Here is a 16,673-nt window from a genome sequence, read left to right on the forward strand (position 1 = left end):
ACTGGAAGCGAAATTGTGGCTCAAAGTAGTAGAGTACCAGCCTTGAGCAAAAGAGCTCAGGGACAGTGTCCAGGCCCCGAGTTCAAGCTCAAGACCAGCAAAAACAAAAACAAAAAACGTTCTCTCTCATGTATTAAAAGAAAACATGACAAAAAAAGAAAAAGAAAACATGATAACCTATTATTTTGGATGTTATTTTGCTTTTTTTTTTTTGCCAGTCCTGGAGCTTGAACTCAGCACCTGGGCACTATCCCTGAGCTTCCTTTTGCTCAAGGCTAGCACTCTACCACTTGAGCCACAGTGCCACTTCTGGTTTTTTCTGTTAATGTGGTATCGAGGAATCAAACCCAGGGTTTCATGCATGCTAGGCAAGCACTCTACCAGTAAGCCATATTCCCAGCTCATTTTTTTGGCTATTTTTATGACCAGGAAAATGAAGAAAGCCTTGCTTATTAATTTATTTAAGGTACAGGTACAGAGGCTTGAACTCAGCCACACCTCCACTTCCTGGGAGTTTTATTAGAAAAAAAATCCAATAATTTCTCTTTTAGATCATGCTTTGAAATGATCAGAAACAAACTTTAAGACTTACAAACATCCTTATTTTAAAATAAATCTGTCTAAAACACTTTTCTCCCTTTCCAGAACAGGTCTCCCTCTATTCACTCTCCTACCTGCAGATGTTGTCGATGGCAATATCCCGGAGCTGCTCATACATGGACGGCTGGCTCTTCTTGCCCGACATGACATTCAGGGTTGATTCAGAATGCTCATTGGTGACACTGATTTTTATATCATTGCCAGCAACTAGATGTAAAAATTCAAACCTGTGTCTGATTTGGCTTTTACCTTTCCATCCCCTTTCTCTGTCACTCAAAAAAAAAACAAATTTTTTTTTTTTTTTTAAAAACAAAGTACTTTTAACCTTGTAAAAAACATGCATTCACTCTAAGGACAGGGGGAATAGTTCAAGTGCTAGAACATCTGCCCAGCAAGCTTGAGAGCCTGGTTCACTAAATCCCAGTACTGCCAAAAAAATAAAAGCAAAGCATTCTCAAAACATCTGACCAAACATTTCTAAAAGAGAAATTCTAAGACCAACAAGAAAGGTTGAAAGGAATGTGTTAAATTAAAAGGATGAATAGATGATAAAGGGGTGAATAGGTAAAAGCAGCAATTTCTTGATAGTAAAGGGGACCAGATGAGGTTGTATACATAAAGCTCCCAAACAGGCACTGCGGTATACAGTATTCACAGACTACTACAGTGACAAAAGACCAAAAAAGGGGCCTTCAGTGGGAAAGTAGAGAGGTAAGGCCTAATAGCTTGAAACGGGGAACCTAAAGGGATAGGCAGAAGGAAAGGCATGGAGGAGGAATTTTGCCCAAGTATAGTCACCAAAAGCACACAGGGACTGAATGCTGAATGCAAGCTTCAGATGCAGTCTTCTATTACCTACCTGTATGGTATTGATTGTGGTATTTATAGAGCTTCACCAGCACTGGGGATGGGATGACCAGGAAGTCTCTCAAGGACGGCGTCACTGAGTGCACCACCACTGGGAACCTCTCACACAGGCGGCCCAAACCCTGCAACACACCATCAACCATCATGTAGCCCAGGAGGGACCCTGAACAGTGAGAACCTCAACCCTTCTCATGTCCAAGTTTGATCAAAACTTCTAAAGTCAAAGCTCCCAGAGGCTGCCTGTCTAAGAAGCAAAGGCAAGCAGGGAGATGATGCTGACTTTTCCTTATGCAGGACATAGACTGTTAAATGTGTTTTACTTCTTTGGGAAACAAAGTATAAAACGTGCTTGTTAAGCAATGGCCAGTGTGGAGTTAGTGGGAACTATGTTAAGGAACACACAGTAGAACTGTGACAAAACACATTTTCTCATAAGGCCCTATGGCTTATGATGTCTCATGGTATCTAGCCCTTCTGCTGGCCTCAAGAAGTGCCCAGAACATGCAGGGCAGTTTCACAACAGAGCAGGAACTGATGCTTTCTTCAAGGCAAGTAGCCTGGATACCACTTGCAGAAACTCCAATGTCCTAAAGAGGGAGCCCATGTTCACTTAATGGCCAGAGTCCACATTAGACTCATTGTTGAAGGACCAACCACAACCAGAACACCATTGCAAGAAAGACATCTCGTGCTTGGGAATCAAGAATCTCAAACACCAGAGGCACTAACCTGCAAGCAGCAGATAAGGAGGGGCAAATGGGCAATGATGACTTTGCTGGATGTCTTGGACTGCAGCTTTTCAGAAAGCTTGATGCAAAGATTTTCTGCACCTTAGTTCAAAATTAGAAATGGGTATAAAAGGTTAGCAGAGTCCAATATTCACAAAATACCTTCTCATAACTACTCACACAACCCCAGAGAAACATCTGTTGCAGGTTTATTAACAGGAGAGGCTATGCAACAGGTGGCTTAGAGGCAGGCATTCTGTACTGCACTGTGTACAACTGTCTTCTGTTAGCCCTAAGTCTTCTTGTCCCACAGTATTTACTCTGCAGAATGCTTCCCATTTCTCTCTAACCTTGGACAAATCCCTGACCTTCCAGCTTTAAGCTTCTATCTCTCCATAGGGAAGCCTAAAGAACCAGCAAGAAGCACTGGAAAAAACACAGACCCTGTGGCCTTGGCCTTTCCCTCTTCTTAGATCCAGTGTTCTCTACTATAGTACAGGACAGCAAATGTCCAGTCTATCACAGGACCTGATACTGCAAGTGCTTGGGAAATGGCCACTCATTATGACTGTCTATGCTGGAAATAGGCAAGTATTCCAGAAGTCACTTTGGGAACCTCATGGGAAGAAAGTATCCCTGGAGCTCACAGGACAAGGAAGACAATCTGGCTGTCTGCAATACAACAGGCAGGCAACCTACCTTGTTCATCCTTCACAGCCCATACCATGAGGTCCACACAAGCAGCATTTGCCTGGCAGCGCAGCTTGAGGGGACTCAGTTCATTGTGGATCCGGTCAGCATCATGAAGAATCTTTTGGAGCTCTCCTTGGCTTGTGTTGAACTGTTCCAGCACAAAATCATGTATCTCCTTCACAAAGGAGGTGGGAAGGTCTGTGGAAAAGAAGGATGGCCAGAGCTAGAAATAAAACTTCAACAGAACACTGTGCCAGATCAATGGCACTGATCTTTCTCTAACAAAATGTGGCTCCAAGAACACTGAAGAGTGTGGATAGGCAGATTGGCTAGTTTTCTATATGCATAGTACCTGGAAATTAGATAAAATAATTTCCCAAGGAAGTCAGAACCATGCTTCTTTTTGTGGTGGTTGTTTGGATGCTAGGTATTAAACATAGGGCTTCATACAAGTGCTCTATTGAGCTATAGTTACTCACGTGCTTTTTTTTTTCTTTTTTTTTTTTTTTTGGTGCCAGTCCTGAACTCAGGGCCTGAGCTTTATTTGCTCAAGACTAGTTCAATCACTGGAACCACAGCTCTACCTCTGGCTTTTTTGGGGGGAGGAGTTAGTTTATTGGAGATTAGAGTCTCATGGACTTTCCTGCCCAGCCTGGCTTCAAACCACAATCCTCATGTCTCAGCCTTCTGAGTAGCTAGAATTATAGCCATGAGCCACCAGTGCCTGCCTAGCTCACATGCTTTGTTTTAAGCAGTCATATACTAAAACTTGAATATCTGAAATACATAAGAGATGTATGTCATCAATGGAATTGGTTTAATTTACAATTTGAAAGAACTCCATAATGAGATATATATTTAAAGATGGCCAGAGACCAGCATAGGTGGCTCACATCTGTAATCCTAGGTACTCAGGAGGCTCAGATCAGAGGATTATGGTTCAAAGCCAGCCAGAGCAGAAAAGTCTGTGAGATTCTTATTTCCAATTAACTACCAAAAAAGCTGGAAATAGAGCTGTGGACCAAGGGGTACAGCTCTAGACTTGATCAAAAAAGCTAAGGAACAGTACCCAGGCTCAGAGTTCAAGCCCCAGGGCACACAAAAAAAAAAAGAAAAAAAAGATGGCTAGTTATATAACAAGGGCAAAAAAGCTGGGCGCCAGTGGCTCGTATCTGTAATCCTAGCTACTCAGGAGGCTGAGATCTGAGGATTGCAGTTCAAAAGCCAACCCGGGCAGGAAAGTCAGTGAGACTCTTATCTCCAACAAACCACCAAAAAACCAGAAGTGGAGTGGTGGCTCAAGTGGCAGAGTGCTTGCCTTGAGCTGAAAGAGCTGAGGGACAGCACCCAGGGCCAGAGTTTAAGCCTTACGACCAACAAAAAGCAAAACAAAAAAGAAAAAACAAAGGCAAAAAGTGGGTGCAATGAGAAAAGAATTCTCTAGATTGTTAGACTATTGATTCAAGTTTATAGATTTTTCCAAACTCTCATCTATGGGGTCTAGGAGCATCATTGTAACAGGACTAAGTCAGGCCAATAGAGGAAGTCAGAAACACACAGCACAAGCAGGAGGACTTGGAAGCTCCCAGAAGTCAGGCCAAGCTGGGCTGTTGTTAACATCTCTCCTAAGTGAATCCAAACCCTAATTGCTGTGACCCTGACAGTTTCCTAGGAGCCCTCTGAATTAGATTATGATAATGATATACCTACATGATAGGATATGTTTATGAAAAAATTTAATGGCATGAGGAAAGAGCATAGGAAAACAAATTTGCTTAATGCACAGAGGAAAATGTACATGTTTATAAATGTGAAACAATTAAGATTGTTTCTGAGTTTAAACATTTTTGAATGCATCATTCTATTTTTTATTTTCTAAAATATCTACATTGAGCATGTATAAACTACATCCATAAGTGTATGTGCCTGTGGTCTTCGTGCTTAGAAGGCTAAGAGGAGATCCCTTGAGTTCAAGGCCGGTGTAAACTACATAGGGAGACCTTATCTCAAAAAACAAAACAAAACAAAAATAACAGAGAACTTAATGAAGAGATGGTCACAAAACTAACCCCATGGAAGCCAGAGGGCAAGAAGACCATCAATGAATGCAGGAAATCTGAGAAGGGGTGGCTTAAACCAGGAAGAGATACAGGAGGCTAGAAAAAGGAGCCAGAAACTAGGTTTTCTAAAATGGAGGTCAGTGATATCTTTGGATGGGTTCACAGGGTATGGGAACTAACAGCTCTGTTAGCAGGGCAGAGAAAGGACTAGGAGGTGACCAAATGAAAAGTCCTTTACATAGGACAACTTTTTTAAAAAATTAATTAAAAAAAAAACTATAGGCCAGGTACCAGTGGTTCACACCTGTAATCCAGGAGGCTGAAATCTGAGGATCATGTTTGAAGCCAGCCTGGGCAATCTCAAGATCGATCCTATTGTAGGGGCTGGGAATGTGGCTTAGTGGTAGTGTGCTTGCTTAGCATGCATACAACCTTGGGTTTGATTCCTCAGTACCACATAAACAGAAAAGGCCAGAAGGGATGCTGTGGCTCAAGTGGTATAGTACTAGCCATGAGCAAAAGAAGCTCAGGAATAGTGCCTAGGCCTTGAGTTCAAGCCTCAGGACTGGCCAAAAAAAAAAAAAAATCCTATTGTAGCTCAAGATGGTAGAGCACTAGCCTTGAGCAAAAAAGTTAAGAGACATCACCCAGGACCTGAATTTAAGCCCCAGTACCAGCAAATACACAAAAAATATCTAACAATGTAATATGTATATGCTAGAAAAATGGCTCAGGAATAAACCTATTGAAGAAGCTATACTATCACTAACAGTACTAGAATCTACTAGAGTCATAAAATATAATCATAAAGTCATAGATAGTTTTTGTTTTTATTCCCCTCCAAAAAAATAATAAGTCATGTGACTATGTGGTTCACATGTGTACTTTTGTTTGTTTTTGCTATTGTTTTGAGATGGGATCTTGCTGTGATTCCCATGTTACTCTTGAATTCCTGGCTTTCACACCTGTTTTTTTTTTTAAAGGGCCTCAGCACAAAGCAAGTACCAGCCTTTGATATCAGCCAGGGAGCTCCACATCCTGCATTCATGCATACATATCAACAGTCCTCACCTTTCATGTAGTACAAAGTGTCACGTAACATCTTGAACATGGTCAGGTAGAGGGGGTCACTGAAGGTTGTATAATAGAGATCAATACTGGAGTTAGCCTGCCAAAAAAAAAAAAAAAATGATCAAAGAGCAGAAACTTTTCTGATTGCCCTTGGCCTTGTACTTGGCTTTATATGTATAAAAGCCTAGAAGTAACTCACTTTACTCTCTTCAACCTCTTAAGTAAAAGCCCAAAGGAAGCAGGATGTTCATGCAATACATTAATGGCTACAAGGAGGAGCCATCTATACCCTGAGAGGAAGAACTACCTTCCTATTGCTGACAGCCCATCATCATCAGCTTTAACAGGGACTTGGGAAGTGAAGGAAGCAAAAGACAGCCAAAATCAAGAGATTAAATCCTGTTCATCCCTGGAGGGAGACACTACTGTCAAGACACTTCAGATTCAGCTCACATTTTAAATTAAAACTCATTTAGAGTCGGACACCTATAGCTCACGCCTGTAATCCTAGCTACTCAGGAGGCTGAGATCTGAGGATCACAGTTCAAAGCCAGCCCAGGCAGGAAAGTTGATGAGATTCTTATCTCCAATAAACCACTCAGAGAACCAGAAGTAGCACTGTGGCTCAAGTGGTAGAGCACTAGCCTTGAGCTGAAGAGCTGAGGGACAGTGCCCAGGCCCAGAGTTCAAGCCCCATGACTGACAAAAAAACAAACAAACAAAAACTCATTTTACACTGGATGAAAAGAGGACATGTAATCCCTAGCTATTAAGGATCAAGGTTCAAAGCTCAGGCAATCAAATCTTCAAGACTTTTTTTTCTTCTTTCTTTCTTTTCTTTCTTTCTTTCTTTTTTTTTTTTTTTGCCAGTTATGGAGTTTGAACTCTGGGCTTGGGTGCTGTCCCTGGGCTCTTTTTGCTAAAGGCTAGCACTCTACAACTTAAACCACAGCAACACTTCTGGCTTTTTCTGTGATTTATGGGAGATAAGTGTCTCATAGACTTTCTTGCCCAGGCTCTCTTTGAACCGGAATCCTCAGATCTTAGTTTCCTGAGTAGCTAGGATTACAGGCATGAGGCACCAGTGCCTGGCTCTTGTGAGATTTTGAGACTTGAATTTCACTGAGATTTTGAGACTTCTCAGCACCACCTTATAATTATTTCATAAATAAAGCTACAGGCCTTGGTTCCAAGTATATTAAAGACAAAAGTTCCTGAGGTATACATTCCTTTATACTTAAAGAAAGAGATTGAATGTGTCTCTGAAGTACAGCTCTCAGCTTGGAGAAAAAGCTTTAGAAGCACCAAAGGGGCAAGGAAGATGAAGTAGACCAAGGCTGGACTCTTAGCTTCCACAGTCCTTGATGTGAGCTAATATATGAGTTAGCTCTATGAACTTCTACCTTCAAGCTGTGAAATGGAGATACTGACCACTAATCAATAACACTGTGATGTGATATATTTAAGAGCCAAGCAGAGCAAGCATGTTGCTATTACATGGGACTAGCATTAAAATAAATTGAAAACTCACCGGAAAACTCCTCCACTCCAACTTTCACGTGAACTCCTGATTTCTCCCTACAGATGCTAAAGTCAAGCTAATCTTGTGCTAATGTTCTCAGAAGGGACATACCTCTACCACACTAGCTACAATTGCGTCCAAGGATTTGAGTACAGGCTCTTCAACAATCTTCTTCACCTGTCAGGGATACAAAGGAAGTAAATGACACAATGAAAGAGACAAAGCATAAGTCAAGTTGACATATAAAAACCTAAACAGGCCAGACACTAGTGGCTCATGCCTGTAAGCCTAGCTACTCAGGAGCCTGAGATCTAAGGATCACAGTTCAAAGCCAGCCAGGGCAAGAAAATCCAGGAGACTCTTATCTCCAATTAACCACTAGAAAACAGGAAGTGGAACTGTGTCTCAAAGTGGTAGAGAGTCTCAAAGTGGTAGAGTGCTAGACTTGAGAAAAAGAATTCTGGGACAGCATCTTGGCCTTGATTTCAAGCCCCATAGCCAACAACAAAAAACATTTACAGGGTAGATTATAGCTCAGTGGTGGAGTATGAATATAGGAGGCCAGAGGCTCCAGGTTACATCTCCAACGTTTAAAAAGAAAACCAAAAACATGTGGTTCCAAATGTGATAGGTCAATGATATTTTGTATATTAATTAAAATAGATACATAACACACAATTATAGCATCACTAAGGATTTCTTTCCTTACCCTAGGTATGAATGACATTACAAACCAACCAATCAACCAACTCCCTCAAATTCACAAATGATAGATTTCCATCTCCAGGATTCGAATGTTCAGACTGCAGAGTACACTGACATTCATCCACTCAGTTAATCCAGCTATGGGAAAACCTGCCCTAGTTCATTCTCAGACACCTAGGATGCCAGTCTTCAGGGGGTGAGAGCTCTGCTCTCCACCTAGAGACCTGACACTGGTCCTTCCAAAGCTGCCCAGGAACATAGACTAGAGCACACATTATGCACCTTAAATTATTTGGGTGTGGGGTGGGCTGCAGGTGGTGGTGGTTCTGGGGATAGAACCCTGAACCTTGTAAGTACTCTACCACTGAACTACATCCTCAGCCCCAATACCTATGTACTTATTTGCACTTTTTTTCCTTTGTGTATGTATGGGAGGAGATAGATATAGGGTCTTGCTATGTTGCCCAGGCTGGGTTCATATTTCTGGGCTCAAAGGATCCTCCTGCCTTAGCCTCCTGCATAGTTGGGACTTCCATGCCCAGCCAAGTTTCTAATAGAAGTAATTCTTTTCACTTTTTTTCTGTAAAGCAGTTAGTATAGCAATAGACTTAATAAATTGTCCACTCTCTGAAACCGTACTACTTGACAAAGGTCATTTACAAAGTGATAATGATAATACACCAGGAGAGAAACTACAAATTGCCTTAAAAAAAAAAAAAACTGGGCTGGGAAGGTGGCTTAGTGGTAGAGTGCTTGCCTTGCATGCTTGAGGCCCTGGGTTCGATTCCTCAGCACCACATAAGCAAAAAAAAAAAAAAAAAAAAAGCCAGAAGTGGCGCTGTGGCTCAAGTGGTAGGGCGCTAGCCTTGAGCTGAAGAGTTGAGGGACAGTGCCCAGGCCCAGAGTTCAGGCCCCACAATTGGACCCAAAAATAAAAAAAAATAAATTAAACTAGGCAACAGTGGCTCATGTCTGTAATCCTAGCTACTCAAGAAGATGAGATCTGAGAACTGTGGTTCAAAGCCAACTCAGGAAAGAAAAAATCCTTGAGAATCTATCTACAGTTAATCAGCAAAAAAGCCAGACTGGACACGGCCTGGGTTATATCTTTATAGCTTTTTTATTCAAGATTGGTGCTCTACTACTTGAGCAACACCTCTACTTCTGAATTTTGGTGGTTAATAGGAGATAAGAGTTTCACAGACTTTCCTGCCTAGACTGGCTTCACACATGCTAGGTAAGCTCTCTACTACTGAGCTATAGTTCAACCCTATCCTCTAGGCTTTAATGTCTTCTTAAATCTCTGAGTAATTTGTTTTTTTACCCACAGCTGAGATGGCTGCTCTCTAGAGTACTTGCTCAACACTTTTGGTAGTTTCCAAAACAGAAAGTACATAATCTTTCTTTCTTTTTTATTTTTGTCGGTAATGGGGCTTGAACTTGGGCACTGTCCCTGAGCTCTTCAGCTCAAGGCAAATGCTCTACCATTTGAGCCACAGCGCCACTTCCAGTTTTCTTGAGGTTAACTGGAGGTAAGAGTCTCATGGACATTCTTGCCTTGGCTGGCTGTGAACCATGATCCTTAGATCTAAGCCTCCTGAATAGCTAGGATCACAAGTGTGGGTCATGGGCGTCTGGCCTGGAAAGTACATGATCTTCAGAGTCTCATAATGTCGTTCTTGCCTACTCAGTCTTATACTGAGCTAATGAGGTACCTCAGTGGTAAATGCTTGCCTAGTATAAAGGCAAGGGTGTCATCCTCAGGATTAAAAAACAAAAAACAAAAATCAAACCTATATTGAACTATCCAGCTTTATCGTAATAACTTCAAGGTCCTTTGATCTGACCAAATGCCTGTCTATTCAAGACTTTGCCAATGATACCAGTCCTTCACTGATGTTACTTCAAGATCATCTAAAGACACTCAAATAAGAAAAATCTTAGGTTCTTATTAATCTAAATAGAACAACTCCTGACAGTGAGTCAGATATAACAGAAAAGCACTGTACTTAATGGAGTCTGAATGTTGGACAGATTCTAACCTTACCCTTGGCCTGTTCATCCTTGATAAACTTAACACTGACATCTTTACTTTTAAATGGGCTTGCTGGAGCCTCCTTGACATGCATGCTGTGAGGACTATCTGCAAAGGTACTGCACTATTGCTCTACTAATACTTTCCTCCTTCCTTCTTTAATTTGCTAATTCATGACTTCTGAATTGTAGTTGGAAATAATTATACAGGCAAAATATCCCTCTTTGAAATATCCAAAACATTTTTGCACCAATCTGTTATCAAAAGTGGAAAAATCCAGTGACTTCACATAATGGCTCACACATAAAAACTTATTTTAAAAAATTATATAAGTTGGTACAGTGGTATGTGCTTTTAGATCCAGCTACCCAGGAGTCTAAGACAAGAAAATCAGTTCAGCTCAGGAGTTTGAGATTAGACTGGCAATATAGCAGGACCCCATTTATGAAATTTCTAGCCTCAAGGAATTTGAATGAGATATTCAACCTGTACTCCAAGTTTCTCTCTACCAAGAATAGTGGTACACACCTATAATTCCAGCACTTACGATGTTCAGACAGAAGAACTATGAATTTGATGCTGCCTCAAGAAAAACACTGCAATTTCATTGACTGTCCAATTATCTACCAATACACTGCTTACCAAGTTTAAGAGTTCTCGGAGCATTTCTAGTGGAATACTGAACTCCTTGTAGGTGACACCATTGAACAGGGGAGAGACTGAGAAGCTAGAGCTGATGGTGAAGAAGTAGTATTCAGGTTCCAAGGACATCCCATCTGACAGGCAAGAGGCTGGGTAAAAAACAACAAACAGAAAGACATGGTCATACATTGCAGAGACACTTCTTCAAAAGGATTTCCCTTAAAAACAATAAAGGCATAGATTTTTGCTTTTGCAAACACTTTCAATTCCTTGTTTTTGTTTTTTGTTTGTTGTGGGGCCTGAACTCAGGACTGGGCACTGTCCCTGAGATTTTTCGCTCAAGGATAGTGCTCTACCACTTTGAGCCACAGTGCCACTTCTGGTTTTCTAGTAGTTAATTTGAGATAAATAAGAGTCTTTCGGGACTTTCCTGACTAGATTGGCTTCGAACTGGGATCCTAGCCTCCTGAGTAGTTAGGATTATAGGCATGAGCCACTGATATGCCCACCTAAGATGGGCATATCACAATAAAAAAAAATTAAGAGGGGGTCACAACTGTGATCCCAACTACTCAGGAGGCAGAAATTAGGAGGATCACATAAGTTTGAGGCCAGCCCAAGCAAAAACAGCTGAATGTCATCTCAACTAATAGCTGGGCATGGTGCAGCATACTTGCCTACTCAGCTATAACAGGAGGACTGCTGTCCAGACTGGCCTGAGGAAAAAAAATCAGACCTCATCCCCCCCCAAATGGGAGTAAATCAAGGAGGTTGGGGTATGGCTTAAGTGGTAACTTCCTAGCAAAGGTAAGGCCCTGAATTCAACCTCCCCCCACCCCACCCCCCCAAAAATGAGAAAATTCTTATTAACAACATGAACCCAGAGAGTGACAGAGGGGATAAAGTTGATCAGAATACACTGTAACACATATGTAGAAATGTCACAATGAAATCCCTTGGTATAATATATGAACCCCAAATCAAATAATTGATAAGCTAAGCACCGATGGCTCATGCCTATAATCCTAGCTAATCAGGAGGATCATGGTCCAAATCTAGCCTAGGCAGAAAAGCCCTTAAAACTTCATTTCCAATTATGAGCAAGCACCTGGGCTAGAATAGTGGTAAAGGGTCAGGCTTGAGCAAGAAAGTTAAGCCAATAGGTGGGCACCTGTAATCCTAGCTAATCAGGAGGCTGAGATCTGAGGATTGTGGTTTATAGCTAGCCCAGGCAGTCCATAAGACTCTTATCTCTAATTAACCACTCAGAAAAAGCCAAAGTGGCATTGTGGATCAAGTGATAGAGCGCTACCCTTGAGCACAAAGAGGCTCAGGGATAGCACCCAGACCCTGAGTTCAAGCCCCAGGACTGGCAAAAAAAAAAAAGTCAGATTCCTGAGTTCAGTCCTCAGTACTGGAACAAAACAGAACAAATTAACAACAACAAAAATGCACTTTGATAGAAAATTACCATTATAAATCAAATCAGTATTTTTATATTGACCGCAACTGGGTGTAGTGGTGCACATCTGTAACCTCAGCTACTAAGAAGGCTAAGGCAGGATAGTGATTCAAGACTAGCCTGCCTATACAATGAGACCCTCATTCAAAATATAAAGAGCTGAGGATGTAACTCAGTGGTAGTATACTTGTCCAGCAGGCATGAGGCCCTGAGTTTAACTTTAAGTAACACTAAATAAATATCAACCTATAAATAAGCCAGTACCAAATTATATAATTCAATTATGAAGGGACAAAAGGTGAGTTTAGTTCTGGTTGTGGCAAAACAGGGGTACATAGTGCCATGAGTCCTCATAGCTGACCTTAGATGCCCTGAGGACAGACAAGTGGCAAAGAAAAGATACACTCTACACTTGGGTGCAAGGTTCTCTTAGGGAATGAGCTTTTCCATATGGGTGAACTTAGCCTTTAGTTATCATATGTACATAGACTGCAACATTTTATGCTTTTACATATTCAAGAGATACTGTACACAAAGTTGCTCACTTGCTATTGGAGACTATCTTACCCTTTTTCAAAAATTCCTCTCACATGGGAGGAAAAACTAGAAGAGAGCAAGGGGGAGACATTGTCCAACAAGAAACATACTAATTATGTGATTTATGTGACTGTAATCCCTATGTACATCACCTTTATAATAATAAAAAATTAAATTAAAAAAATCCCCTCAGACTTCTCAGAATCTTCTTGAGAGATGCTCTTTTAGCAAACAGCATCAATCAAAAATGGAATAGACTATATCATGAAGCACAGGGTTCTTGTTTCCTTATTTCCTATCACTTAATCTGGGCATAATTTCCCTCAAAGATAAGGTAGAGAAAACTTTATTATGTTTGACATGGTACAGGGCACTCATTTGAATAAACTATAGTAATTATGTGAGAGTATTTTGTCACTACTAAAGGTCCCTACAAAGTAATAACAACATTCTGTTTGCTTCTTTGTTTCTTTGAGGAGAAGAAGTCTTGCTATTTAGAAAAGGCTAGGCTACAATTCTCCATCCTCCTGCCTCAACCTTCCAAGTGCTAAGATTACAGACATGTGCCACCATGACTGGCAACTATGTCCTTTAAAGCCAGCCTAGGCAGGAAAAGTCTGTAAGACTCTTATCTCCAATGAACCACCAGAAAGCTGGAAATGGAGGTATGGCTCAAGTAGTAGAGTACTAGCATTGAGCCAAAAAAAGGAACAGTGCCTAGGCCCAGAGTTCAAGCCTTAGTACTATCAAAAACAAAAACACCAATAAGAACTGGATGGGAAGTTTTGTCTCAACTGGTAAAGCAGGGAAGAAAGCAAAGCAAGCCTGAAGTTCAGAGTTAAAACCTTAGTTCCAGCAAAAAAATGTCTACATTTTAAGAAATCAAAAGCTAGGGTTATAGCTTAGTGCTTGAGTACTTGCCTAACATATACAAGAAGGCCCTGGTCTATATGCACATTAAGAGAGAAAGGAGAAAATAGTGTCTTAACCATGTCAGTCACTGGTCCAAATTAATATGTCCTGGGTGCTGTCCCTCAGCTCTTCAGCTCAAGGCTAGCACTCTACTTGAGCCACAGCGCCACTTCTGGCTTTTTCTGCTTATGTGGTGCTCAGGAATGGAACCCAGGGCCTTATGCATTCAAGGCAAGCACTCTACCACTGAGCCACCTTCCCAGCCCCAAGTCATAAATAATTTATTCCAAAATATAGATGTAGAATGAGAGAAGTTTCAACTATTAATAAATGGTTCTAAAAATCAAGCTCAGTCTGTGGAATGTAGGAAGTAATTTTGTAGTTAGGAATAATGTGGGGCCTGAACTCTGGGCCTGAGCGCTGTCCCTGAGCTCTTCAATTCAAGCTAGCACTCTATCACTTGAGCCACAGCACCACTTCTGGATTTTTCTGCTTATGTGGTGCTGAGGAGTCGAATCGAGGGCCTCATGCATGCAAGACAAGCGCTCTAATACTAAGCCACCTTCCCAATCCCATATAATTTTTATAGATGAAAAAACAAGGCCCTGGGTTTGACCTTCAGTACTGAAGAAAATGAGAGAAAAACAGAAACAGAGGGAGAAATGCAGAGAGAGAGAAAGAGAGAGAGGGAGAGAGAGAAAGAAACGGGAGAGAGAGAAAGAAACAAAGAGAAAGTTTAAATGAAAACAAAAAAATAAATAAAATAATTGCTAACCGTTACCTATTAGATCTGTGACAATGGAAAGTTAATTATCAGTACCCTTAAAATCATGAGAAATTACTGTGAGCCTACTATCCAAGTAGCAAATCAATGTTCTTGGCAGAGATGAAGCCTACCTTCAAAGTAGTGAAAGGCAGATCCTCCAGGAGAACTGGGAGGGGGCATGCCACGTTCTGGGCTGACCTGCAACACACAACCAGATATAGATCAGAAAAGGTCAGTGAGACCTCAGGTTCATAGCAGGTTCTTTCTTGTCAGTCAAAGAACTATACAGAAAGTGCTGATTTAAGTGTTGGGCACCGGTGGCTCAAGCCTGTAATCCTAGCAACTCAAAAGGCTGAGATCTGAGGATTGCAGTTCAAAGCCAGTCTGGGCAGGAAAGTCCAGGAAAGTCCGTGAGACTCTTATCTCCAATTAACCACCAGAAAACCAGAAGTGGTGCTATGACTCAAGTGGTAGAGTGCTTACCTTGAGCTGAAGAGCGCAGGGACAGCGCCCAAGCCCAGAGTTCAAGCCCCACGACTGACAAAAAAAAGAAAGGGCTGGTTTAAGCCTTGGCTCTTCTCTAAGGCCTACTACAGTTACAACGTTCTTTTTTTTTTTTTTTTTTTGGGGGGGGGGGCAAGCCCTTGAGGCACAGCACCACTTTTGGTGGTTAATTGGAGATAAGAGTCTCATAGACTTTCCTGTTGGGGCTGGCTTTGAACTGTGATCCTCAGATCTCAGCCTCCTAAGTAGCTAGGATTACAGGCATGAGCCACTGGCTGAATAGTCTGTGTGTGTGGTTGGGGGGGCAGTGTAGTTGTGGGGGAAGAAGTGTAGTTGTGGAGGTGGGAGGGAAGGGATGGTAGGGGAAAAACAAAGGAGGAGGCAACAATGCTAGATAAGAAATGTACTCATTACCTTGCTCATGTAACTGCAATCCTTCTGTATAGTATTTTCACAATAAAAAAACTAATTAAAAATTGTCTGTGTCAACCACATATTTATAATTACGAATTTGAATTTTTCTTAGTGTTTTTACCTTTCTTCCATGAGTCAAATATATAATTTTTTATTTATTTATTTTTTTGTTGGTTGTGGGGCTTGAACTCTGGGCCTGCGCACTATCCCTGAACTCTTCAGCTCAAGGTGAGCGCTCTACCACTTGAGCTACATAGCCACTTTCAGTTTTCTGGTGGTTAATTGGAGATAAGAGTCTCACAGACTTTCTTGCCGGGGCTGGCTTTGAACCATGATCCTCAGATCTCAGCCTACTGAGTAGCTAGGATTACAAGTGTGAGCCACCGGCGCACAGCTTTCTTCGTTTTGCAGTGCTGGGGATACAACCCAGTTCCTCCTGTATAATAATCACTTTACCACTGACATCCCAACTCTCAATTATTTATTTCTCTTTCAGTTTTGCTTTGTTTTCTTTGAGTCAGAGTCTTACTATAGTCTAAGTGAACATCAAACATACAATTCCCCTGCATCTAACTCACAAATCTTGGAATAGAGGCATGTGCTACTGTGACCAGTTCAATTACATACTCTATAAGAACACAAACTATCTCCTACTCAGAACAGAGTTTAGCACCTAACTGCTCTGATATGTATACAAATAGGGTATACACTATGAAAGCATTAACAAATGTTAAAAAGGAACCAAGCATGGTGGTACATACCTGCAATCTCAGCACTAAAAAGGCAGGAGAATCACAAATTTGAGACCAGCCTGGGCTACACAAGAATTCCAGGCCAGCTTGGAATGAAGCAGAGCAAGTCTCTGATTCAAAAAATCAAAACAAAACAAACAATAGAGCAAAATTATTTTTTCAAAAACGGGCGAAGTCTTTTCTTTTTTTTTTTTGTAAGTTGTGGAGCTTGAATTCTGGGCCTGGGCCTGGGCCCTGTCTCTCAGCTCTTCAGCTCAAGCTTAGTACTCTACCACTTGAGCCACAGCACCCACTTCCGGCTTTTTCTGCTTATGTGGTGCTGAGGAATTGAACTCAGGGCCTCATGCATGCAAGGCAAGCACTCTACCACTGAGCCACTTTCCCAGCCCTAAAGTAAGTCTTT

General features: G+C 41.4%; 1 protein-coding gene across 1 annotated transcript in view; it reads right to left on the reverse strand.

Annotated features, from left to right (window-relative positions):
- Pi4ka (phosphatidylinositol 4-kinase alpha) overlaps window positions 1-16,673 on the reverse strand; it is a 136,809-nt gene that overhangs the window by 93,109 nt on the left and 27,027 nt on the right. Inside the window, exons 7-14 of the mRNA XM_042666171.1 lie at window positions 14,732-14,798; window positions 10,924-11,072; window positions 7,653-7,718; window positions 6,020-6,116; window positions 2,895-3,086; window positions 2,197-2,297; window positions 1,460-1,589; window positions 675-807 (exon numbers count right to left, since the gene is read on the reverse strand). Of these exons, the coding sequence (XP_042522105.1) occupies window positions 675-807; window positions 1,460-1,589; window positions 2,197-2,297; window positions 2,895-3,086; window positions 6,020-6,116; window positions 7,653-7,718; window positions 10,924-11,072; window positions 14,732-14,798 (935 nt within the window). The remainder of the gene's footprint in view (window positions 1-674; window positions 808-1,459; window positions 1,590-2,196; window positions 2,298-2,894; window positions 3,087-6,019; window positions 6,117-7,652; window positions 7,719-10,923; window positions 11,073-14,731; window positions 14,799-16,673) is intronic.

Source organism: Dipodomys spectabilis, unplaced genomic scaffold (genome assembly GCF_019054845.1).
Source record: "Dipodomys spectabilis isolate Male_0828 unplaced genomic scaffold, ASM1905484v1 ptg000363l, whole genome shotgun sequence".
Classification (NCBI taxonomy): domain Eukaryota; kingdom Metazoa; phylum Chordata; class Mammalia; order Rodentia; family Heteromyidae; genus Dipodomys; species Dipodomys spectabilis.